The sequence below is a fragment of the Amblyomma mixtum genome, chromosome 2 (assembly GCF_055824585.1).
Source record: "Amblyomma mixtum isolate Tamu chromosome 2, ASM5582458v1, whole genome shotgun sequence".
Classification (NCBI taxonomy): Eukaryota; Metazoa; Arthropoda; class Arachnida; order Ixodida; family Ixodidae; genus Amblyomma; species Amblyomma mixtum.
In genome coordinates this window covers 157,940,118-157,967,052 of record NC_143013.1, presented here as the reverse complement: position 1 = coordinate 157,967,052, position 26,935 = coordinate 157,940,118, and the positions used below count along the sequence as shown (strand labels likewise).

The 26,935-nt window shown below is 48.9% G+C and overlaps 1 protein-coding gene across 1 annotated transcript; it reads left to right on the top strand.

Moving 5' to 3' along the window:
- On the top strand, positions 1-21,887 carry LOC149361389 (uncharacterized). The gene is made up of 3 exons (XM_089568061.1): positions 1-183; positions 13,132-13,239; positions 21,813-21,887. Exons 1-3 carry the CDS (start codon positions 1-3, stop codon positions 21,885-21,887), a joined length of 366 nt encoding a protein of 121 aa, XP_089424187.1.
- The last annotated feature ends 5,048 nt before the right edge of the window (positions 21,888-26,935 follow it).

The window sequence follows — 26,935 nt, the reverse complement described above, 5'->3', positions numbered from 1 at the left end:
ATGACTATTGAAGAACCCTCAAAGGCAACCATCACAATCAACACGATTGAGTTCTACGACCCAAAGAAGTACTTCTTGAAAGAAGTCCACTTCCGCTTTCGAGCCACGATCAAGGATGAAGACAGGAGCGAGGACATTGTATTTCCTGACCACACACTCAGGGGTCAACGTGCAGACTTGGAGGTGCGTTTGATTCGCAGGCTTATGCTGAGGAACGGCAAGTAATATCTCGTGAAGCAGGAATCATTCCTTAAGCAGGAATTTTGGACACCGCCCAGCCCAATGATAATAGAATTGAACCAGTTTGGCAGCTTCCCATACTGGTAATCCGCGGAAGGTGGTCCTTGTAAAGGTCACGAGGTTAGCACTGCAATAATCTTGCTTCCCGTTGAGTGCTGTCGTCTCCTGCTGGCCTAGGAAAACGCAGGAACAAGAGGCGAAGTAACAATGCTCGCGTGCGTTTTCTTTATAGTTTTTAGTTTTTATTTAGCTGACCTTTATTCGATACTGATGCTAAGTGCATAAATCGCAGGTATTGGCTCTCAGCTCTGGCTGTAAACATAATGTCAGTTTCCATTGTTTATCATTCAGCGTCAAAACGTGTTGGCTGTATGAAACAGGTGCAGAAACAGTGGTCGTGCATCAGTGCTTAGACAAATTGTATTTCTAATTGCATGTATACCGTGAACATACTGAGATCAACTTTCAGACGAGCGTACAGAGGAGCTAATTGAGCTCTATATGGCGCTAAACGGTTTTTATGCGAAGCATACTAAAATAGCCCAACCCAGCTCCTCGAGCGCGGCGGTGTCGTTACCATTGACCTTTCGTGACCTCCATGTCATACCACGTGATGCGTGACGTCACAGCAGATGGAAAACAGGGGCCCAACTCGCGCCGTCGCGCGAGGCGTCGTGACCAAGGATGGCCACGTGGTGCGTGACGTCACAGCAGATGAGAAACGGGGGCCCAGCTCGCGCCGTCGCGCGAGACGTCGCGACCAAGGAGGACCACGTGATGCGTGACGTAACGACATAGGAGAAACGGGGCCCCAGCTAGCGCAGTCGCGCGAGGCGTCGCGACCAAGGAGGACGCCTCCTTGGTCGCTTCGCATGACTAGCTTCGCATCTGACTAGGCTTAACCTAAGCAAAGCCTCAGCCATTTTTTCTATTTCGCCCGGTAATGCACGCTAAAAGATGCATAGAGCTGGAGTTCGCGTACGTGGACCGTCTGCATGAAACAAGTTCCGCAGTAGTGATTTTAAAACGTTTTAATGCGTTCAGTGCTTTGTGAAATTGTGACAAAACTGCACGGCTAAGCTTCTTAGTGGAACACGCACCGGATTAGCATTATGGAGAGAAAACCCTCAGTAGTCTTTTAAAAAAAAAGATTTTACGGAGCATTAATAATTTGGCTATGTTTCACTTAAGTAAACTTATCCTCAGAAATCTTAAGGTCATTACAATAACTAGAAGGTATCATTATCAACTGCTACGCGAATATAAACTCCGCGTCAAGGAAAATCAAAGGCTGTTTTTGGACATGTCGAACTTAGAATAAATAGGCAACGCGGCCTATAATACGAGGACAACAGACCGTTGAAAAGTGTTAAAATGCCGCACGAACTATGGGTTTCACAGTCTTAGGAGAAACATGCCTCGATTACTAAATAAACATATTAAAGCAGAAACAGATATTTTATAACTAAATTTCCGGAACCTGAAGGCGCTGTTTTATTAATTTGCATGTCCCTAATACACACCACGCATCACATAAACAAAACACCTTGTAGAGATATTTCTCCACTGTTTCATTACAACTGTCTTTATTCCCCGACCGTGACATGAGCTTGTCGCCGTACATTAATAAAAATGTCAAGTTATAATTTTGTTTGTTTCTGTATGTCTGTACCTTTGTTTCTGGACTGTGTTGCTTCGTTGCCGTCAATGCCAGGAGGACCAATAATTTTTTAAGCCGTAAAGGGACGGCTTTTTTACTTGGCCCTTTTCCCAATGTGTACGTCATGTTGTGAAGAACAAATAAAATGAATGAAATGAAATGAATGCCAAATTCCGTCATAAGCTCTCAGGGTAACGAGGAAATGGCAGGAGTCTATTAATGGTCATATGTTTCCGAGATAATATCGGTAATTAGTTTGAACTGTAGTGAAGCTGTGCCGAACCCGTAGACGTAAAAGAAAACGAGGAGTGTAGCCACCCGGCAGACTACGAGGCAACAACTACGAGTCTCGAAACCAGAACATCGATGCTGCGTTTCTGACGGATACCTGTGGCACGTGCTTTAAATCCTGCCGTACACTTAGGGAGGTCGCAGGTTTCGATGTTCACTGTCCACCCTGGCGCTCCGTAACCATCGGCTCCACACCTCGATGACTGCCACCGGCAGCACCAGCTCCGGCCCCGCTTCTCCCTCCCGACAACCTCGCCCCCCCCCCCCCCCCCCCCCGACAGCCTCAATTCCATCAGCCCGCCTCGTTGGTTGCCGCCTCATCACTACCGGCTGCCTTCACCGCCGCCGTTCACAACGGCCTCTTTCCTAATCAAAGCGCCCAGCTCCTCGACTTCCAGCATAGATTCTGCACTTATTTTGACGCCCAGCAACCATCGTTGGGTCGAACCTCAACAGTGGCTCATCGCATCTTCACTGATGAGCATGCGCTATTACACCAACATCCCTACCATGTATCCGTCTCAGAGCGCCGCATTATTGATTAGCGAGTCGATGACATGCTCCGAAGGGGCGTGATTCAACCTTCCAACAGCCCCTGGGCTTCGCCGGTCGTCTTACTTTAAAAAAAGACGCATCTTTTCGGTTCTGTGTCGATTAACAACGTTTGAATGCAATCACACGCAAGGACGTCTACCCCCTACCACGCATAGATGACGCGCTTGACTGTGCATGGCGCCGAATTTTTCTCCTCTCTCGATCTACAGTCTGGCTACTGGCAAGTCTCCATGGCGGTGTTTGATCGGGCCAGGACAGCTTACGTCACTCACTATGGGATCTACGAGTTCAACGTCATGCCGTTCGACCTATACAACGCTCCCGCCACCATTGAACGCATGATGGACACTACCGTTCGGGGTTTGAAGTGGCACACATGTCTTTGCTACTTGGAAGAGACTTGTGGTGTTTTCCTCCGACATCACTACCCACCTCACTCGCCTTGAGGCGGTCTTGAAGTGCCTCAACAAAACTTGGGTAGGGCCTAGTTGGTACATGATGTTGTGAAGGTAAAGGATGCGCAATCAAAGGACGAACCACGAAGAAAGACACAGGGACACACACAAGCGCACTAACAACTGTTTATTTCTTCCTTGAAACGCTTACTTATACACCTGGCTTATACACCTGGCCTGACTGACGCCGGTCTGCAGCTCAATCTGAAGAAGTGCCGTTTCGCCGCCCGCCAACTAACCATTTTAGGGCATTCCGTGTCAAAAGAAGGCATCCTTCCTATCCCAGCCAAACTCCGAGCTGTCGCTGCGCTCCCGAAACCGACTTCAATCAAGGAACTCGGAAGGTTTATTGGTTTGTGTGCTTACTTTCGGCGCTTCGTCCGAAACTTTGCGGCCATCATTGCCCCCTTGACGCAAATTCTTGGTGGCCACAGCGACCTTTATGCCTGGTCGCCCTCTTGCGATAGTGCGTTCATGAAACGGCGCACCATACTTACCTCGCCTCCCATTTTACGCCACTTTGACCCGGCTGCGCCTACCAAAGTTCACGCCGACGCCCGTCATGCCAGCCTCGGCGCTGTTCTGGCCCGACGCAAATCTGTCCATGAAGAATACGTCGTGGCGCACGCGAGTCGGACTCTAACCAAGGCCGAGATCAATTTTCCGTCACCGAAAAGGAATGTTTCGCCATCGTCTGGGCACTTCAGAAATCTCGGCCGTACTTGTACGGGCGCCCATTCGATGTTGTTACTGACCACCATCCTCTTTGCTGGTTATCTTCAATGAAAGACCCCACCGGTCGTCTCGCCCGCTGGTCGCTTCGACTGCAAGAATATGATATCCGCGTCGTCTACCAGACTGGGAGTAAGCACATTGATGCCGACGCTTTATCCCGCTCTCTTGTGCCCCCCGACGTCCGGTTGCCGTCTGCCTCCAGCTCCGTCTTGTCTTTCCTGTCCGTTGACGACATGCCTGCAGAACAACGCAAAAACCCCTGGCCGGCGTCACTCACCGCACTCCTCACCAACTCGTCGCCCTCGTCGGCCCCGCGTGCCCTTTGTCGTCAGGCGCAGCACTTCGCTTTTTGTGACGACCTCTACAAACGCAATTACATGCCAGACGGCAGTAGGTGGCTGCTTGTCGTACCTCGCCACCTCAGCAGTGCTGTCTGCACTTCTTACCACAACGACCTCCAGTGTGGCCATGCGGGTCTGTTGAAGACTTATGAACGGTTGCGACAGCGCTTCTACTGGCGCGGCATGTATACCTTCGTTGTTAGGTATGTGCGCTCGTGTACCGATTGCCAGCATCACAAGCCTCCTACCCCACATCCTCATGCTCCGCTCCAGTCTCTCCCTTGCCCAGACCGACCATTGGATCGTTTTGGCATCGATCTCTATGGGGTTCTGCCGCACACGCCAGCGGGAAATCGGTGGATAATTAATAGTGGCCGTCTATAACCTCACTCGATACGCGGAAACTGCAGAACTTCCGGCCGCCACCTCAACTGATGTCGCCTCCTTTCTTCTTCGCCACTTCATTTTGAGGCATGGCGCCCCTCGCGAACTTCTCAGCCATAGAGGCAAACCGTTCTTATCTGAAGTTGTTGCAGCGCTCTTCCATGAATGTCACACAGTTCACCAGACCACAAGCGCTTACCATCCTCAAACCAAAGGGCTCACGCAACGCTTCAATCGCACACTGAGCGATATGCTGTCCATGTACATCGCCTCCGATCACTCCATTTGGGACCGGATTCTGCCATTTGTTACCTATGCCTACAATGCCGCTGTACAAGCAACAAACAGATTCTCTCCATTCTTTCTCCTGTAGGTTCGCGAGCCTTCGCCTCCGCTAGACACCATTCTGCCCTACCGACCGCATATTTCGGAGTACACGTCGTTTTACGAAGCTGCCCGGCACGCTGAAGAGTGCCGCCAGCTGGCCCGTTCCCTGACACAGAAGATCAGTGCCACAACAAAGTCCGCGTCGACAATAGTTCCTCCGCCCTTCTTCCTGGTGATCGCGTCTGGCTGTGGGTCCCTTCGGCACCACTGGGCCTGCCCAGCAAGCTGGTTGCGAAATATCACAGAACCAACGTTTCATTCAACAGACTTCCCGTGCTAACTACCTCGTTGAACCTTTAGCTCACTCCAGCGACCTTCGCCGCCATGGCCGTGAGATCGTTCACGTCGAGCGCTTGAAGCCATACTATGATCCCGCCATCATTTCGTCGCCCTGAGTTGCCAGGATGGCTTCCCCTTTCCTGAATGGGAGGGGGGGGTGTGGAGATTGTAGTAAAGAAGTTGGGCCCAACCCGTAGACGTAAAAGAGGACGAGGAGTGTAGCTGCCCGGCATACTACGAGGCAGCAACTACGAGCTTCGAAACCAGAACATCGGTGCTGCGTTTCTGACGGCTACCAGTGCTCTAAATCCCGCCGTAAAGAAAAAGCAAATGGGCAGTATTGGAATTTATCATCGACATTTCCATTCCCAAAATTAGCTGATGCCAGATATTGTATGTCTTGAAGGATGTGCGCGCCTTAGTGTAGCTTTACCTGCGTATCTAGGACCCTTCCCACCTTCTACTTTTCCACGCACATTTAGCAGCATTTTCGGCACAAGACAAAAGCTATTTTCATATCTTTCGTTCGCAAAAATGCATGAAATGAACAGTATTAGTTTTTATTAATTCCGCATGTAATACAATCCCAATATTGAACTAATTTGGCTCTTCTCTTCTTCAAAAGCTATTTAACTACATAATTTGTCTCTTCTCATCTTCAAAAGGTGGAAGAAAACTATTTTTTGAAGCTTAACCAGAAAAAAAATCGGAAGAAGAGGCCACCTTGACTAGCTCTCTGCTGTAGTATGTTCTCCACACTGCTCTTGCTGAAATAATTTAACCGGCGCGTTCCTTTGCTGAGCGTCCGTCCCGGAGTTAGTGATCTCACGAACTAAAAAATGCTTTGTCAACAATTATAAACACCCAGTTATGTCTTCTGTGCCAGGCCTCGGTAGTTTTTGCTTGAAAACGATAGGTGTTGGGCGCTAAGCACAGGACGAGTCATCAACGAAGGGAGGAGAAAAAAGAGAAGGGGAGTTGTGTGAGCTTATGGGCAGGGTCCTCATTCCAGAGCTCCACTGGCTTGAGCTGCCCTGCGGACCTGTTGTATTAGGGGGCCCTTTTGTACTCCAGACTACCGCTGATCAGCAGCGCCTCCAACCGCTCAAAAGACGTGTTCTCCGTCTATATGAGTGTTGGCTTGGCCTCGCATCACCACAAGTTGTGGAAGAATGTAGGACGAGCCTGGCACCAGGGACACGAGACGGAGTATAATGTTGGGTGCATAAGATGCACACAATGGATGCTTCGAAATGTGTTCATCAATATCTACTGCGAAGAGATGGTATCTGGGTGTCTAATTTCCTGTCAGGTGGGAGGAAGTTTCTCCTTTGAAGAGGCTGAAACTCGAGGCGTCGTTCGTTGAACCTGGAAGGTAGATGAGTAAAAGCGACCACAGTGTGTGGCCCCGCTCTGTTGATGATGCCTTTGAGTTAGAGCATGTGCCCTCTCGTTTACCTCCAGTCCCTCATGCTCTGGGGATAATGTTATTAGGTGGTGCTTGGTGAGGGCTTTAGTGCCCATGAGGCGGCTGACGTGCTTGCAAACTCGGCCTCAAGAAGTTTCGACACGCATGTTATGTTTGTTATTACATGAGCGCTTTGGCTTTGGGACTCGTAATGCCTAATGGCGGTGTTCTTCGCGGCGGCTGGTGTTTCGGCCCTTACTGAAGCAGTGAACAGTGTACAGAAGTGGTGGTCCACTGCCGCCACTGCGTACTTGTCGCGGTGCAGGTATGCTGCCGCGTCCGAATATTCCACGTTCGGCGAATTGGCTTTGCGAAGCCGTAATGTAGGACACTGGCGCTCGTCGTGTGCCTGTGTGAACGTCTTTAAGCATGTTTAGATATCGGGGTAATAGCGATATATTTCCTGTGTTGTTTTACTGAGGTTTCAACATCCAGTGCACGAGTCAGTGCAACTGTGCCTGCTCGGAGTATGATAGTTCGCCTAGCTTCGGTCTAGCTTAGTATTTGAGATGCACGGAAGGCTTCTGTTCCGCAAAATCCCAGGGTGGTAGGACGCTCCGTCGAGGTGTTTTTTGGAAGGGTAAAAGCCGTATTGTATATCGCCCTTATGATGGAGTCAAGTTGCTCTTCCTGACCCTTTGGTAGCATGTGAAACTGGAGTCTGATGTGACTTGGCTGAGTACCAGTGCTTACACCAGCCCCCGGGCGTCTTCTCGCATTGTTTGGCGATATTTGGTATTGCGGCTGATCATGTGAGCTATTTGGCTTGATGCGGTTTTGCGAGTCTGGTGGTGTGGATGTCACGAAGGTTGTATCTAAATGACCAAGAATGCGGATTAGGTTAACTTCCCTGATGGCTTGACCCTCGATCGTGACGCTGATGGAACCTGGAGAGACGTATCTCGGGCCATGTACCCTTATGACCTCTGGTTTCTCCAGGGCGCGGAGTAGGCTTCTTTCAGAGGCGAATTCCTCGATGATCCAGGCTGCTGATTGTAAGATGGCTTCTTTTTAACCCAGGAGGCCTTTTTGGCCCATATAGTTATATCATTCGGGTACATGGTAAAGCCAACATTTGTAAGTGCTTGTAGTGCACGCGATAGCCTGAGGCGTTGCTTTGTGTGGCGTATCTTTGACATCGAAACGGGTTTGACCAATGCCCACTTTGGCCGTGCGACCCGTGAGGAACGCACGCATATAAATTAACTATTCGTCGCAGTTGAGGTCATTTATGGCTTGCAAGGGTCGCCTTGTGGGATGTATTGTCGAAGGCGCCCTTTAAGTATAAGGCCAACGCGAGATCTTCTTGACCTCTGGCGATGTTGGTAAGCATTTCGCGCAGGAGCTGGAAGGATTGTTGGGCCTACTGCCATGGCCTGAAGCCGACCATAGTAGGCGGAAAGAGATAATGTCCTGAATATAATTTTGGTTGGGGGTGTGAATGACCTGTTCATATGATGTTACGAGACACTGGCCCGAGGGAATCAAGAGACAGTCGCTTGCCGTGCTTGGCAATGGTGATAACTTCATGTGGTCACTTCCTTTTCCCAGAAGTCATCACTGAATAGTCAGTGATGGCTTTGGTATGCGGATGACTATGATTACGAATAATAGCGTTTGTGATTTTATGCGCTCCAGTAGCGGTGTTCGGCTGCGATGCTGTCTGCGGCATGCACCCCAGATGTTTTTATTGGGGCATCAAGGATAGGTGTTTGAGACCGTTCCCGGTGGTAGAAGAAGATGGTATTGGAGTGTCGCGAATATAACGCGCCTACAGGGCTTCCGTGAGCTCCTTGTCGGACCCATAGAATTGTTGAGCTATTGTTTATAGGGCACGATTAGTGGCCGATTTGGCTTTGTAGGGTTGAGTCTGCTGAGGATGGGCCAGATATGAGCAGTACTCAGGGCTCCTTAAAAGCGCCTTCCACTTCTTTTCCCTTCCTTTCACTGAACTGTACCCAATTCTGTTGGGCCAGTTGGCTGGAATAATGTTGTGCTTGCTCTCTGACCGAAGCCTATGCGCAGACACAGTTGGTTATTGAGTCTCTACTGTTTCCAACACCTAAAAAGATTTTCTTTTCCCACAACAGTAGAAGATGTAGATGGACTTCCGGAGTGGCGGCCGTGCGAAAGCATTATTATATCGTATGTTTTGTGTCCACTGTGCTATGTTCTTGTCCTTCTTTCGGGTGTGGGGGGGCGGGGGAGCATTTACGAAACGCTTCCCAATTAGTGATGTTCTTATCCCCCATGCTAAGTTTGAGCTTGCGAGAAGTCGTGATTGCTGCACTCAGGATGCAATGATCACTCCCTAGGGTCTCTCCGAGGTTGATCCATGTGGCTTTGGCAGCGTTCTTCGTAAAACATACATCAAGGGTGGTGTCTGTGCGTATGCTGCTGCCGATTCTGGTAGGTGTTGTGAAGTCCCTAGCTAGCCTGAAGCCATCCCTGTCCGATGGTTCCAGCAAGGAGGTGCCCTTTCTGGTGTCCTTTTTTTATATACCCTAAGGCCGTATGGGAGGCGTTCAGGTGGCCCAACACCAAAAGCTGGTTTTTGCCTGCTATTCGACCACATTCCTGGATAACGTTTCCGAACTGTTCCGCACGAAGTGGGCTATATAGGTTTAATATAAAAGTGCTGCGTTTCCCTCGCTTTTGCGAAAGGACTTCCAGCAATATGTGGTTAATCACGCTAAGTTTGGTGGCGTGTGCCACTGAGGCTATAGATTTTGATACATACACAATGACGCGTGGGCAATCCGGATTAAAAGCCTGTAGTAGCCTCTTAGGCAGGCAGATTGCGATACTATTCCTTGAAGACTGATGATCGCGAGTGGAGTAGGGAAGGTCTGAATGGAGGATTGTAGCGAGATTTCTTATTTATGTAAGGAGCCATTTTCCACTGCCATATTTCCATTTTATTTGGGATGTCAGGAAAAGTATTAGTAGAGGCTGCCGTCGAGGCTCCATTCTGCATCACTGCCGTCACTTGTATATATGCGCCTGTATACCTTCGCTCTTGGGTTATAGCGTGGGCTGTGTACCAGGACACGAACGCTGCGTTGGAGCTCGGTTACGGTTTGCCCTAGCTCTGTACTGGTCTACGTCTTAGCTTGCATCTGGTTGGCAAACTACTGCTACTGGGTGATGAGAGTTTGAATTGCAGCTTGTAAGCTTAGGGAACTAGGGAGTTCTGCCGAGGATGCCTTTACTTGCGCAGTGGGTCTTCTCTAGTTTCCGACTTTTTTTGACAGTTGTGCTGACTCTGTTACTTGTGCTTTTACGCGCTGTAGGCGCCAATTTAGCTCACTGACTTGTTCTCTAAAGTGTGTGTTGTCCGTGCGTTGTTGGGAACATTAGGAGCAGATGTTTGAAGGACGAGAGACGCTCAAAGCTCGCCACACCACCTGGTCATTGGTGTTGGGTGTTGTCATTTTCGTGGATATCTTGAGGTTCTTCCCAGTAGATGTTGACGGAATGTAGGATCGGTCTTCTGCATGGCGTAGGTCAACCTTGGATCTCGAGTGGGAACGTAATCTCGACCGCGAGAGCGATGAGGTTATTGATTAGAGCTGAGCAACCTGAACCTTAGGTTGGATGCACTGTCGGCTCTGCAAAGATGTTCTGGATTTGGCTCGTTTGCAAGTTGCACGTTTTATTGGGTAGGACAGGATGCTTTTAGCGGTGTCGTGTGTCTGGCTTAAGGCGTTTTTGGCAATCCCAGGACCCTGTGTTGCGGGCCTCTCCGCAGGCTGCGTAGCGTGAATATCATGTAAGGAGTTCAGCTGCATCCCTCGCACCACAGTTGCGGCAGATCTTTTTATTTTATTTATTGATCTTTTATCTTTTATCTTGATGTCTTGTGTTCGGCACATATACGACCAGTGTCCGATGCTCTCTGGCATACCTGGAAGAATTGATGGGTAGGCTTATAGGGGCAGCATGCCATTCCTCCCGCGTAGTATTAGACCCAACGGGGAGGAGTCGGCGAGCTGTAAGTGATGACCGCTGTCGTCGATTTACCGAGCATGCGGGCTTGCAGGAATTCTAACTCCTTGGGTGCGAACTCTGAGGTGGGACATGAGCTCGTCCGCCGGTGTGTTGTGTCCCAGTACGGGTATGACTCCTCTCAATACTCTGTCTGGTGCAGCCACGTATGTGTTGCGGTATTTCATGCATTCGAGCGTGATCTGGGAGATTTTCTTTAGTAGTACGGCTACCTCCTGGTGAGGGGTGCTGATTCTAATGATGTTAAAGCCGGGCCGAAGTCGAAGCAGGAATTTAGAAACTTTTGTGCGCTTGTAGACGTTTAGCGTTGTTAAAGCTATGGTCTTCCGGCGGCATCCGCAGTGCTGGTCCCTCCTCCTTCGAGCGTTGCTCGTAAAACTCGGGTGCAATGTCCTCTACTTCCCATTCAATTGAGTCTTGACTTCTTCCGGCAGCAGTAGGCATTGCACAAAATGCTCTGGGGCCAGGCTAGCAAGCGGTGCAGTTTCTATATGGCACGCAGACGTGACGCGGGGCTTGACGTGCACCGACGGAGGGGCGTTTGACTTAGCGCATTAGTGTCGCCTCTGTCTTCGAAGGCAGCGTTCCAAAAATAGGGAGCACTCACGGCCAACGAAGTTCTCTCAGAGGTCCCGGCCTGCACTGAAGATTTCGGAACCGCATATGAGGCGATTCGGCAAAAGGGCAAAAGGTTGACGGAGCCCATACAGAGCGTGTCCTCTCCGCTAGGCTCCTCAGGGTTCATCCCCGAGTCATTAAGCACTAATATATTCTGATGCAAAATTAAAGTTTCCATACGAAGCTATATAAGCGGGCTTTCCCAGGGAACGTGTTTTGGGTAGCACTATCACAAAAACGCGGTAGTATTACAGCATCAGGAGGTGCGGACAAATGTAAGCAGAGCACGCCTTCGAACCCCTCTCGAAAGTTGCTAACTGCAATTGGCAGCTATGGCGTATGTATGGAGGTTTATATTTCTTTTATTTTCAATTGGAAAGGCATAGCTACACTACAAACGAAATAGCGTACTGCGTTTAATTATGTCCCCACCTCTTCAACTCGCAAGGCGAAAGATTTTTATATATTTTCACGCAGTAGTGGTTTCGAGAGCAACCTAACGACTTCCGGTAAGTCAGAAATGTCCCAATATCAAATGCTTTCTTACCAACAATCGATCTTTGCAACTCTTTTGTACTTGAGGGGCATAGCCGCGGGACTCAGCTGATCTCGAAAGCTTGGCTACAGCGCACTGTGCAGGCAAACAAAGCATGAGAGCCAGCACACCTTACAGCCGCCTCTGTGGCTGCACTACCTCCTGTTAAATGGCATTTACACACACCCCTACTGCAGTCAAAATATTAGCAACGAAGAAAATGTGTCATGCAAATGTTCGCAAGGACTGGAAAAAAAATGTGCAAGAGAAATCAATGAAGGAAGTAAGTTTAATGTAAGCCTACTAGGGTAAATGACTCTGCGGCAATTTATATTTGCAAAACATCCAAAACAAAGCACATGAGTATATCTCGCTCTTTTATCCTTCTACCCTTAAATTCTAGTTAAGGAGAAAGAGGAATTGTGTAACGAGAAAAAAAATTAATCTCTTGCTTCGGCCGTGAAGAAAGCGATCACCTTCAAGTGTTTCGCGAGACAATGCAGACATAAAAGAGGGCCCCACAGGACTTTCGCGCACTTGCATTGATCTCAGGGCATTGTTATCGTGTCCCGGAACGTGACGAAGCGGATGTGACTTCCCTGCTTTGTTGAAAAGAACAGTTCATTCTAAAGATTGCACATAAAGCAAATATTCGTACAGCTTCACGTGCAGCAGACCACGCATTGGGCCGGAAAAAGACTCGACTGCAGCGCCGTTATTTGGCGTGGCCGCCAGTGGGGCCAGAGTTTTGGTGGAGCTGCGAAACTAGTTGCACTAACGATGGTCCAGCCAGTCTGTTAAGACTAGTGGCATGTAGCGCTTCCATGGCAGGCCCTTGCTAAATCGCTCGCTTTGTCAATGCGCCGTTTTTTATGTTAAGAGCCATGCACCACGTGGTTGCAGCCATGGAACTAGAAGCGCTTGTGCTCAGTTCATGCTAATGCTTAGGTCGACACGCTTTATGGCGGCTGGTCTTTGTGGCACTCTCTTGCCTTAGTGAAATCCACTGCACAACCATCATGGCCTACATTTCTCCGAGGGAAGGGGAAGGGAATCTCTTCGCAGTGAATCATAGCAGTTTTTGCGAGACTTTGTCACGCTATAAATCTATGTATACCGAGGGGCGTCTTCAGCCGGAGAGTGCATCTTGCAAACTTGTTTCTTTCTACACCCAGGTCCAATTCATCCACGTCAAAAACTACAAGTTGGACATTTTCAGAAACGCTGCACAAGGAGGAGTCTTGGCATATTCCGTCCCATGCCTTGCCCGACAGGGCAAACTGGTCAGTGGCATCAGCTGTCCTGGCGAGCGCGTTCTACATAGCGCCGCAAATGCGCTAAGCTCGAAGGAAGACCCTTACAGCTTATTTTCGCTTTTTCTAGAGCGAGTTCTAGAATTAAGACTTTATCGGTTAGGGGACAGGGAATATGCCTACTGGTACCCTGTTATTTCCTGTCCCGCTAACCGGTTGGGTCCCCCTATTCTAAAGCTCTTAAACATCTGATGGACTTTGGAGTAGGGCGAATGAGGCCTGCGGAGAGTGGGCAGTGCGACAGGCGGGACTGCAACAGGTAAACTGGTTGTTTGGGAAAGGAAATGGCGCAGTGTCTGTGTCACATATGTCGGTGGACACCTCAACCGCGCTGTAAAGAAGCCATAAAGCAGCGTGTGAGAGAAGGAAGGAAAGAGGTGCCGTTGTGGAGGGCTTTGCAGTAATTTAGACCTCCTGGGGATCTCTAACGTGCGCTGGCATCGCATAGCACACGGGCGCCTTTTGCGTTTCGTCTCGATCGAAAGGCTGCCTGCGGGGTCGAGTTCTTAGACTCGGTAGACGAGCGGCCTAACCACTGAGCCATCACAACGGGTCGGGACTGATCTGTTCCTGTGAAATTGGGTCTCGTGTCTTGTAACGCTGCCTTTGAAATCGCCAACCGGAACGGAACAGCTGAGGGATGCTTACGAGTGCTTTTCATACCTGCCTTTTGTTCATGCGTATTGTGTTCATCCGTACTGCGTTCATAGAGGTGGAGCAAAACCTGTGTTGAAAAGCGTTTTAAAATCAATCAGGACACACTTAAGCACTGTTGACATAAAACACGTTTGGAATAAGAGCACTCACTACTACTTCAGCCAGTGATTGATACTGAATTTCCTAACTGTTATCTGTGCCTCAGCTGGGTTGTTTTTAAAAGCAGTATTTAGTAGCAATGGATCACTGCCCGCGGTGTCTTGTAATGCTACACTGGGCAATTCGGGCAGTGAACAAAATTGGGTTTTTATTGCTTGAAAAGATCGATCACTGCAGAGATGCCAAAATTATAGCGCTTACAATTTCGTTCTATTATTGTTGTTTAGGTACTATCTAATAATCTGCTGACGAATCACAGCTGAGAGCGAAAGCAGGTTCTTAATGTGTGACTATACAAACAAGAGAGAGATAAGGAAATTCTTTCGCTTAAAGCATGCATTGTGCGGACCCGACCCATCCAGACAAAAGCATTTTTTTGCCGGAAACACTTTATGGACGCTCTTTTTTTACGTATATTGTAATATTATAGTATGACAGTTACTACATCCGCAGACCAGGACAATTTTCCAGTTTTTCTTGGTATTAAACTTGTTGCTGTTGTCAAAAGCGTTCCCCATTAGTTTAAATGAGAGTTTTAAGAGCTCGATGCGATAGATGGAGACAGGGAAAAGAAAGATTTCGGTACACAGCCCAAAAGACCATTACCTTCAAGATTTCCATACCAGTATTGTGCATTTACTCAATATTCACTATTTTTTTCAAGAATCTTAGACATGTGCATTCGTGCTTAAGCAGTAGCAACGCACTAATTATGTGGCCATATGTTCACGGCAGAATTACCTGTGTCCGACTATAATTTCTAATGAAATGAATATCGCAAATTCGGTACCTTCCACAGGATCATGACGCTGCAGGTCTCGAAAGTCTTCTTAAAGCCATCCTGGCAAGAAGAGGCCACGACGAACTGACCAAGGTAATGACAGCCGTTATTTCCACATGCGTGCAGTAGATATACCTTCAATGCCCACATCTGCTCACAGATGTACCGAGGCTGTTCTCTGCAGAGGGGCAAGCTCATAATCCTCCTCTAACTGCCACTGGTGGTCGATACACATGGGTGCTTGGTAAAACACCGAACACTCTTGACACAGGAAAGCTGTTCCTACTTCTCGCTTTTCACTTCCCCATGTCGCTTCCAATATTTGCTTCAAGCCGTAACTACTGTGCCCTCTCCCTCCGCACAGCAGCTGCTGGGCTTCTTTTATGCAATAAGTGTCACCGTGCAAGTCACCCCTGCCACCGCAGTGTTGCCTTTTGCTGACGCCTGCGACAACGCTAGAGAATGGAGTATGAGTTTGACAACCCTCGCTGTGAAGTCTTATTTTGCTTGTTTGTGTACAAACCGCTTAACGAGAATTTTTAGCCTATGGGTTACATAAGCCTCTGTCCCGAATTTATGGCGTTTTCCCGCATGTGGCCTCTGCCCGTCCTCTAAATCTAATTGAAGCAGTAGAGCATAAGAAAAAAATCCAGAGGGGCCTTTTAATGTGATTATTGTAGAGCAGCCACTAGCCTCTTAAGGGGGGACACTGTGCCTAAAGTAATTTTCGATCATTAAACACCGACAGCTCAATCCAGGCCGATCAATAATTTTTATGCAGTTTTCACAATATCGTATCATTTTAAGCTATCTGTTGAAATTGCTAACCAATTACAATTAACATCCTTGTAAAGTCATCCCGGTCACATTGAACAGTCAAAACAAACAAACTAGAGACCATAATTGTATTCCTCAGTGTCAATATTTATGCTTTCATTCTGAAATGCTGTAAGGACGAGTGGTCGCAGAAAATTTGAAAGCTGAGAAAATTAAACTTAATATATTTGCACACCACGTTTAACTCGACCAAAAGCAAGATCAAACCTGGCAGTAAACGATGCAAGCAAAGAGATGTCCTTTGTGTTTGCATCGTTTATCGCCATGTTTGATCTTCCTCTTGGTCAAACGAAGTTTGGCTGCTGACCAGGGGAAGATGGCGGAATGCCCCATTCGCAGGGGCCACCAGAAGCGAGATTCGCTCAATTGTCGACGCCCACACATTGATGAAGTGCATATTTAGTAGTATTTTGCTACGAGTCGGGTGAATACACGAGTATAGGAAAATTATTTTAAATATAGGACTACCACCGAGTAACTTATAATCACTGAGCCCCTTCTGATTTCCTACCGCGGGGAAAAAATATGACAGTATTTGAGGTTTTGCTTTTAGTCTCCGGCTAGAAAACCACCACATCAGGCCCTATTGCTGGGCACGCCATTGGTCCAGTAACTCAGGCGCCCTTCGCCGAGTAAGTAGGAGGTATCAAGCCTGTTAAAATGCGCGCACACTGCAAATGGGACATATAAGATCGCGATACAGCATGCCGTTGGGCTATTTGGTGCATCGTAAAATTGTAACACGATGGGAGTCAGCGCATGCAAAGACGCGTGGACGGGCGCTAGCCTTCAAACTGTGTTTTTTTGAAACCTACAGGGGCGGTGAAAAGAAATGGGAACACAGCAGCTTTTTAGCAACCAGCTTAAATCACGATAAAAAGAAATAAAAGCGTAGCGCGTAGGCACCGCGTTGTTTGCGTTTCTTTCCATCGCGATAGAGCAACTACCGCGCGTAATATCGGACGTAAATGTATCCTCGACTACTCACATGCCACGCGCATTGATGACACCTCTCATCATTATTACCTACCGTCCAGGTAAGCACGCTTCAAAGATTTCCTGCTTTTGAACAACTGCCCAGTTTGCCTTATTTGAAGCTCCTGCAATAGACGAATGTCCTCCTATAAGTCTTTTCATCCTAGGGAGTTATCCTGCAAGCGTTTAACGCAACTGGTTTTCTGTCCTATATGCTTTCCCAAGTCAACGGACTGCGATAACTACACCAGCCTCGCACTCGAGGAAGGCTTTAACATATGTTTTATCTCACAGGCCCCTTTTTCATGAAAGTTTTTATAAAGTTAGACTTGTAATTCACAGTCGCTGTGTTTAAGAACAAGGAACGTGCATGCCTGGAGGGTACCTACTCCATAAAATGGGGCCTGGTCACGCCTAAAACACCGGAACAAGTCTCCATCGACGAAATGTCCACCGTGCTCTCGGGCCACTACACTGCGATGCCTTCCGGGGGGGGGGGGGGGGGGGGGGGGGCTTGCCGCTTCAAATTCAATAGTCGCTCTCGCCACCCGGAAGAATATGTCAGCGACTAATTGCATCACTTAAAAAGCTTTCAGCAAACTGACTAGGTAGAGCACCTTCCTTCCTGACGTGCTTAGGGACAGACTCCTCTGCGCCTGTAATAACGTGCCAATGCAGCGGCACCTGCCTGAAGAGTCAAACCTAACGTTCGAGTCAGAAGTCAAGCTCCTGTTTGAAATGAAGATGGCGAAAAAACTTTAGCATACTAATGCAAGCTCAGTGTATGGCCGAAGCGCACCCAGTTCACAGTGCCATGCCCAGCGCATATGAAACAGACGATAAATTGCTATCGCAGGGGATAGCTGCTCTATGCTGCTCAGGCAGGCCTCTTAGAATGAAGGTGGCCACTGGGGCCAGTGTCAGCGCAATTGGGGAGGCCGCATTCCAAAATCGGCTACCTGAACCGTCAGTAGACCCACGAGACATGATTCTGAAGAGTAATTGCGGAAGAATGACACCCGGTAGGGGAAAGGTAACCGTTCCGGTCCTGGTCGGACGAAGAGGGGCAATCCTGCCTTTATTTTTAGCTTCGGACCAGTCTCCAACCTTTCTCGGACGAAAGCGGATTAGTGCGCTGCAGCTCCATCTCAATGACGTCAGATACATTGAATCACGAGCGTTAAGGAGCTGCTGACGTGCTACAAAGAAGTATTTTCAGAGGCACTAGGAACATTCAAAGGTGTGAAAGCCAAAATTGTCGTCAAGGAAGATCCAGTTCCCAAATTCTTCAAACCACAAACAATTACTTTCGCAATGCAAGACAAGGTCGCAGAAAAGTTGCAAAGAATAGAACCAGAAGGGGTACTGACACCAGTAAGAACATCCGGCGGGGCAGCCGCAGTTGTTCCTGTGCTCAGTTAAGACGGCCGCGTGCGCATATGTGGCGACTTCAAGGTCACTAAGGTGACACAGTGCTCGAAAAATATCCCCTTGCTGCGATTCGTGAAAATCACCCAGGTGTGGAAAAAAAGAAAGCAATCGCGCGGAGCCAGATCCGGTGAGAAGGGGTCAACATCAACATTGCACCAAAAGTGCGATTTTTAAAAATCTTTCGACACCAGATGGCCTATCGGAGTAGCTTCAGCGCCAGCCATATTCAAGAGAGAACTAAAACATTTGCTACAGGACATGCGACACATCACCGTGTACTTTGATAACGACTTGGTAACGGGAATGGACTACGCAGAACACTTGAAGAACGTGGCCAGTGTGCCACACCGTCTACAGCAAGCAGGCGTCAGGCTCAATTTAGATTTATGTTCATTCTAGCAACTGTGGGCCATGTCATAAACGCAGATGTAGTGAGGCCAACACCAAGGAAGATAGAAGCTGTCCTGAATGCCACAAGTCCCAAAGACGCCAGGCATCTTCAATGCGTTTTCTACCTAAGATTTCGACAGTTGTCCGGCTCTTGAATCTGCTACTTACAAAAACTCTGTGGAAGTAGGTAAGTGTAGAGTATCGAGCTTTCAAAAAAAGTTAAGATGTACTGACTTCTGCGTCGGTACTACATCGTTTCGATTCGTCCAAGCAAATCTTTCTCAGCTGCAACACTTCATCATCAGGAATAGGAGCTACTCTCGAACACAGACAAAACACGGAAACATCCTATTGATTTCGCATCGAGGAGCCGAATTTGAGCAGAAAAAAATTAGTCAGCTATAAACAGAAGCCCTTGCCTCAATTTTCGGCGCCTCGAAGTTTCATCGGTATCCCTGGGGCCAACATTCTGATGTTGTAACTGGTCACAAAGCACTTCTGGGCCTTTTCGGCCAAGACAAGCCCATTCTCACCGAGTATGATAACTTGGTCAATTACCCTGTTAGCGTACAAATAAACGCCTGTGTACCACCCTGGCACCAGCATCAGCAATGCTGACGCACTGACGCGGCTACAGGCTCCTACAGAGCCCGGTACAGTACCCAAGCCTACTGGCATCTTCATGCTTGAATGCTCATATCTTTGACTTCGTCATCCGCCATCGCCAAAGCTACAAATCGTGCTTCCTACGCCGGGCGCTCCTTAGTGTAGATGAGCTGCCAAGAGGAGGTAATCGGACACAATTTCAGAAGAACCATACAGAGTTTACTGTTCAGGAGAACTGCGTCTGGCGAGGAGCATGAGTCTTTCCTGAAGAACTGCAAGCAAAAGTTCTTGAACTGATTCGTGAAAATCACCCAGGTGTGGAAAAAGACAGCAGTCGCGCGGAGCCAGATCCGGTGAGAAGGGGTCAACATCAACATTGCACACAAAGTGCGATTTTAAAAAATCTTTCGACACCAGAGAATGGGACGGAAAGCATGAATCCGTGGCTGTTTCCGAAGAAACCATGGTCTACACTGTTTGTCAAGTTTGGTGGTCCATTCCAAAGACAATACTTTTTCAGCCTAGCCAATGCCTACTCTAAATGGGTAGAGGTGCTTCCCTTTTATGCAACTTAAGCGGACGCCACGATTCGATGCCTCCGAAGCATATTTTGCGCGCATGGCATACCAGACATCATTGTCTCCGACAACGGCACCGCATTCAAGTAGACAATGAAGGCGGCGCCTGGGTATATCCAAACATCGAGCGGATCCTGCTTTCCTGCAGGACGACGCCACACGCGTTCTCTGGGTCCCCACCCGCTGAGATCCTCATGGACAGGCAGCTGCAAGCGCCCACTCAAGGAATGCACCTCGGCCTAAGAACGTATGTGGACTTCAAGCGATTGAAGCAAAAGATGCGCTGCGTTAGTAACGTACGCAAAAGCTCTTTGCTTTCGTCCGGCGAGCACTTCTTTGTTCAAAACATCCGTCCACGCCCAGCTTCGATTGCCGGAACGGTTCGCCATCCCACAACATCTTCGTCGCTTCAAATACGAGGAACGCTGTGGACCACGGACCACGTGCGGCCGCGAAATAGGCCCGCCGTTCTCTCAGACTTCTTCAGCAAAAACGGCATCAGGCGAAACCGGTTTCCGCCATTGCACCCAGCATCGAATGGAGCAGCGGAAAACGTCAAGTAGACAATGAAGGCGGCGCCTGGGTATATCCAAACATCGAGCGGATCCTGCTTTCCTGCAGGACGACGCCACACGCGTTCTCTGGGTCCCGACCCGCTGAGATCCTCATGGACAGGCAGCTGCAAGCGCCCACTCAAGGAATGCACCTCGGCCTAAGAACGTATGTGGACTTCAAGCGATTGAAGCAAAAGATGCGCTGCGTTAGTAACGTACGCAAAAGCTCTTTGCTTTCGTCCGGCGAGCACTTCTTTGTTCGAAACATCCGTCCACGCCTAGCTTCGATTGCCGGAACGGTTCGCCATCCCACAACATCTTCGTCGCTTCAAATACGAGGAACGCTGTGGACCACGGACCACGTGCGGCCGCGAAATAGGCCCGCCGTTCTCTCAGACGAGGAGGAGCCTCTTGCTGCACCTGGCGCGACAGCGGACAGAGCTGTCGTCCCCGCCTCAATGTGCGGGATCGCCCCCAGCTTCGCCGGTCTTCCCGGATCCGAATACTGTTAGCTACTATGGACTATAGAAGCGCAAACATGGCACCGTTTGTGCCCACGTGCCGTGCAGCAGGCTTCATAACAAAGGCAGGGATCTGACGATTCCCCAGAGCAGCGGGTGCCTTCTCAGCGGCACCCAGTTACAGGAGGAGAGAGAAACAATAATAAAATCTCTTCCTTTTACAGGAAGAGAACTCCTCGGGGCACGTCGGTGACTCGTTTCATCGTTCGCTTTCAGGCTCGCCCACTTAAAATACAATAACAGCAGTCGTGCATGGAAATGCGTCATGGCGGTAAATTTTACCCTCAGTACAGTCGACGTTTAGTGGAAGTCTCAGCAAAATTAAGAGCTTCCAATTTCTCGGCTGCTATGTTACAAATCATGACCCTTTAGTAGCGCCAAATATGAAGCAGCATAAAGCCTGTTATTAGAGTTCCTTTGAAACACATGCGAGTACATGCTGGCTACACGTACTATCGCATCACCATATGAAAGAAAAATCGGCTCCTTGCCTAGTGGTTCTGAGGTAGCGTCTCTTTGCAAGTGTGGAATTCTTTTGCATAAGGCTTATTGCGTGCTTCTTTCCCAGGGCTTGTTTTTTAAAAACATTATGTGGAATCTGATCAGGTGAATTATTCCTTATATTTCAATCATAACTTAAGTGACAGTTTAGAGTTCAAGATCCTTAATGTTGAGATTTTTTTTAAAAACTGCATGCTTCTTTATTGTAATGAATCTCTATAGCAGCCTCAGCTGTTCTGTAGCCGCATTTCCTAGCATATGGAGGAGCTTCAACTATTTATTTTGCAGCAAGGAGCCTATTGTCATTTGCGTGAAATATATGGAGCACATTTTGAAATCTTTGGCTGGAAAATTATATTCTAGGTACAACTGCTTCGGGTGTCTGGGGTTGTACATTGTACCCAACAAAGGGCACGTCAAAAATCCTTCATGCATTTCATTCTTGACTGAATTGAGAAATTCGGACCTTTTTTTCTTCGTTGTGCATAAATATGCTCAAATACTAAAGTTCATATTTTTTTTTAATCAGCTTGGGTGCCTTGGTGTGGTGCAGGGCGTGTCTCTGGCCGGTTTTTTTCGGAACGAGACGAAAGTCCTCATGTACTCCTACAAGGGCTCTTTGACTTAACCACCGTGCAGCGAGGGTGTCACGTGGCTATACAATACAGAGCAAGTGGAATTTCAAGAAACTACCGTGAGTCGCTTGCATGTTATACCAATATGAACTTCCGCCGAGGCTATCTCTGGAAGGAACCACTTTTTTCCTCGGCCGGAAGCGCCGGCCAGGTGTCAAACGTAAACGCAGGTAGCGATGGAGCGTCGCAAAGATTCTCTCAAAACAGCGACATTGATTGCACAAAAATAGCTTCCTTTCTTTCCAATAGATTTGCAATCGGGGCTAATCCATTTTTTAGGTTTAAGGTCATCATGGCAGTCAAAGTATGCTCACAAACTAAAAGTGAGCATCTCAGGACAAGTTCTCAGTGCCTAATCACTTAAATTCGAGATCTTTAAGCGTTTGTCGCAGTGTTCTACCACATATTTCATCGTTTCATGTGAGGTGAGCATCTGTGCCTTAAAACTGCAGACCCGAACGACGCAGGTTCGATCCCGGCCGCCGCGGACGAATTTCGATGGAGGCGAAACACTAGAGACCCGTGTAATGTGCGATGTCAGTGCAGGATGAAGAACCCCAGACAGTCGAAATTTCCGGAGCGATTCACCACGGCATCTCTCATGGCCTGAGTTGCTTTGTAACGTTGAACCTAATAAACCAAACCAAACAAAACGGGGCTTCTATGCAAACTACCAAATGTAGCAACATCAATTGAACCTTCCAGGTCAACTAAATCAGTGTCATGTGTGTGAAAAGCATAGAAACTCATTTGTGAGGAGTGCGGTGGGTTGCGGGTTGTGCGGTCGTTTGAAATGGTGTACATTGTTCAAATGTCTTGAGACGGCTGAAAGCATAAACTGTCACTGCAGAATAATACGTGCTCTCACTTACCCGAACACTGAGAGGAATATGGTAAAGAGAGATTCCTGAAATAGTGCACGGTGAAAGAGCTTGGAGAGCACGCAAACTGGTCGAGGCTTATAAAACGAAAATCCCTGGTAGATTAGCAGTGGTAACCTTGGAGGATTGTGTGAAACCAGGTTATTGGAGACGGACAGCAGTGCCAGGTGCCCCAAAGCGCGATTTCTTTCCTGTCATGACGCTCACAGAGGGAAGTCAAGGCGAAGATTTGCACTGCACATCACGAGTGTGATCGCCTGTTGCAATAGCTTAGTGCTCATGTGCAGTGGCCAGTGATGATTATCTGTTCGCCCTGCCTCATGTTTGAAGCAAAGTCACTGCAATAGTTATTCGATACCTCCACGTTGCCCAAGGTGAGCCTCATTCAAAGTTAGAAGGGTGATAGTTGCAGCTAGCAGGTCGTTCACATGAGGTTCCATGGCGCAAAATGACGGGACAAGGCAGGACACAAGCGCTAAACTTCAACTAAACGCTGAACTTCCACCACTAAACGCTTTATTGGCGCTTAGAGGGGTTTATAAAGGTTCAAAGCAAGGGCGTGAGGTGGGGGGGGGGAGAGGGGGGAGGAATCAGACATCTTGAAAAACACATTGGAACCGAAGGAAACATAAAAACTAGCTAGCACGTTTTACAAGTTGCACTGTGCACTGCATACAAAAAATAAATGTCTTTTATTGATAGCGCTTAACCGCTTACTGCACGATTCATTTATTTCTCGCTAAAAAAATTAGTGAGCTCCAGTAAAGCGAAGGAACCGATACGAACCTTGGTTCTAAGTAAAACTATCTGGTTGCTGCGTTTCAGCAAAATATTTACGCACATCATGTTGACACGCCTTGGAGACAGCGGGTCTTTTGTGACAATATAACCGCACCACACTAAATCACAGAAAGCTTATTCATTCAGAGAAAAGTATTTTTTTTAGATACCCAGCCAACCTAGCGACTAAAATGCATGTGTAACAGTAGTGGTGCGTCTTTTGTTGCAACCTTTAGAAGCAGAATAGCATTTCTCATCCAAGTCGAACCTAATCACGCGACTACTCAAGGGCGGCGTTCAGCGCGCCTAGTTCACTAGGCAAATGGCAGCTTTTCTTATCCCTAAACTGCCTTCGAAGCCCCAGTGACACCAACAGGGCCACATGGTTGGCTGCTTCGACAAACACTCTGATTTAGTTAAATAGCGCACCTCTCTAAGATTCCTGTTCACCATTACATCTGAATAGGCTCGCGTATATGGTTTGCTTTGTTCGAACGCGGAAATTTTCCTCAGAAAATGTGTGCTGTCTAATCTTGTATCGGCTTTGTTGTTGCCGTGCAACAACTATGCCCGTTGCGTCACTGTGAAATCCAGTTTCTTTGGCATCCCTTCCAATGCTTCTCCGCAATTTATGGGCCGTATTCCTGCCTTTAATATAATGCACTTGCAGAAAACTACCACCATTATTCTTTGCTTTATGTCCGTAAAGACTATTTCCCTCTTCGTCTCTCTTGACTCCCGTGCTTTTGCTGCCTGTACTAGCTGTAGACAGTCCTCTTCCTCACACCAGCTGCCGGAAAGATATGGGAACTTTCCTTTCGGTATGGAATAGGCTAGTGTCCTGTAACCGCTTTCATCCTTTAATCAGGAGGAGTAATTAAGAAGGCCGCGTAATTTCGCCGAATACGAAAAAGCTTGTAACATCACTCGATTGTGGGCAATTTATTTTTAGAGCTTAATTCATGGAACACCACATAGGTACAATTATTCATAGCTGCATGCTGCATCAGTAGTAGTAGTAGTAGTAGTAGTAAAGGACTTTTAATCGACCATAATTTACAGGCCGAGCATTTCGACCGCCTGGGCGACCAGAAGCCGCTGTTCTTCTTCCCCTTCAGCGCCAAGCCAGTCGAGCCAGGTGGTGATGGATAGAGAGGGTGGGGGGAAGGAACCCGACTGCTGAGCAGCCGGGCAATAGAATAGGCAATGGGCCAGGTCCGCATAGATACAGGGGCAGTTGGGACAGGAAGGGTCCGATCGATAGCGATAGAGGAAGAGGCGAGACGGGGTGATAACTGCATTCATCTGAATGTGCCGAAGAAGGCGAGACTCCGGCACCGTGAGTAATGGATGAGGGGGAGGGTAAAGGCGTTTGTCGAGGCGGAGCTCAAGGTAGACCTCTTTTATGGTGCGGCGAAGGGTGAGTCTCCCACCGTCCTCCGAGGGCTTGGGCCAGGGGATCAACGGTGCCCGGAAAAGTGTGTCGCGGGCGAGCTGATGGGCCAGCTCATTGCCGTCAATCCCTGAATGCCCAGGGACCCAGCGGAGGAAAACGATGGAAGGCTGCAGTGCGGAGACCGCTCGTTCGACCTCCTGTTGGAGAGAAGGGGTAAGGGTGCGTTGCTGTATGTGGTGTATAGCGGCTTGTGAGTCCGAATAGACCGTGTACTCTTGGAGAGCGGGAAAGAGGGAAAATGACTGGAGGGCATGCGCAATGGCGAGGACCTCGAGGGACAATGCGTCTGGAGGGTGTAGATACGGCCCGCTGGTGTGGGTTTCAGGAGCAGGGAGGTGTGGATGGTACAGGGCGTAGCCGCAGGAACCTCGAGGAGCCACGAAGGAGGCATCCGTGTAAGCTACACCCTGGGTATCAAAGAGAGGGGAATGGTGCTGTGCGGCCGCATGACGACGTCCGGCGTGCAGGACGGGGGACATGTTGGTCGGGAGGGGAAGGATACGAAGATTGGGGGCGGGGGTGGGAATAGGAGAGGTAAACGGGGAGATTGGAATGGGCGAGATACCCGCTTGAGTCAATAACCACTGACCCTGACGGGTAAGGGAAAGCCGGGCAAGCTGCGAGTCACGATGGAGACTGAGAAGAGAACGAAGAGGATGGAAGAGGCCTGTGGCAAAGAGCTTAGTGGTAGAGGTAGTGATAGGGAGGTTGAGAGCTGCCTTGTAGAGGCCCACAAGGGCAGTCTCGAGAGCGTTAAGTTGAGTCTGAGTGAAGGAAGCGTAGGGTGCAAAGTACAAGACCTTGTTGAGGGCCAGCGCGTGGGCAACTCGGCACGCGTGAGCCTCGTGGAGACCTGAGCGTCGAGTGACCACGCGCCGCAGGAGGTGAGTTACAGAGTGGCAGGTGGTGACAGCGCGGTGAAGGGATTGCACATTCTTAGCCGCATGCAAAGGGAAGCCAAGAACTTTGCACTGTGTGACGACAGGAATGGGAGAGCCAGAAAGGTGGAGAGAGACGAAGTGGTTGTGTGAGCGCTGGTAGGAGGAATGGTTGAGAAGGAGAAGCTCGGATTTCTCAGGAGCAGGAGAGAGGCCAGCGGTGGTGAGAAAGGAGTCGATGAGTCGATGAGGATGCCATTACATACACCACACTTCGCAACCTTCCTGACTGCGCCAAAGAATTCCTCCTTAAAACCTACAATGATGCATGGGACAGCGGCTGCCTGCCCAGCTCCTGGACCTCCTCCCTCATTTCTATGATTCCAAAGCCGGGCAAGCCTCCCTCTCTCTCTAACCTCCGCCCAATCTCCCTGACATCATGTGTTGGTAAGACCCTTGAGCGAATGGCCCTGACTCGCCTCTCTAATTTTCTCGAGACGAGGGAGTTCTTCCCTCATTCTCTCATCGGCTTCCGACGCCACGTCTGTGCACAGGACATGTTTCTGGTTCTCCAGCACACGTTTCTGTCACCTACCCCCACTCAAATTCACGCACTTGTGACCGTCGATGTTCGCAAGGCCTTCGACGGTGTTTGCCACGACCACATCCTTTCCCAACTCGCCTCCCTAGACTGTGGCTCCCGCATGTACTGTTATATCCGCTCATTCCTCTGCTGCATCAAATACAATACGGAAGTAAACACCTCTCTTGAGGGCAGTTTGACGGATTATCGTGACGACAAAGAGCTTATAAAATTCTGGGGGGTTTCTAGCGCAGTTTCGCATCTGCACTCAGGGCCAACGCCATTCCGCTAGCTCGACCACAGCTGCGGCCATGAAGAACCACACCACCGAGGAATAGCCCGCAGGCAAAACCATTTATTGGGATTTCCCAATTCTGACGGCCTTACTCGGTTAAGCACAAGCAGCAACGGTGGCCCGAGTAGGAAGGGTGTTTGAGTGCTGCCGGGCCCAGCAAAATACGAG

What these genes read in the sequence shown, in the direction of transcription:
- LOC149361389 (XM_089568061.1), top strand. Translation starts at nt 1, where the DNA reads ATGACTATTGAAGAACCCTCAAAGGCAACCATCACAATCAACACGATT. An exon ending in GTCAACGTGCAGACTTGGAG is followed by an intron (nt 184 to 13,131) that starts GTGCGTTTGATT and finishes TTCTACACCCAG; the next exon opens with GTCCAATTCATCCACGTCAA. An exon ending in TTGCCCGACAGGGCAAACTG is followed by an intron (nt 13,240 to 21,812) that starts GTCAGTGGCATC and finishes GGTGTGGTGCAG; the next exon opens with GGCGTGTCTCTGGCCGGTTT.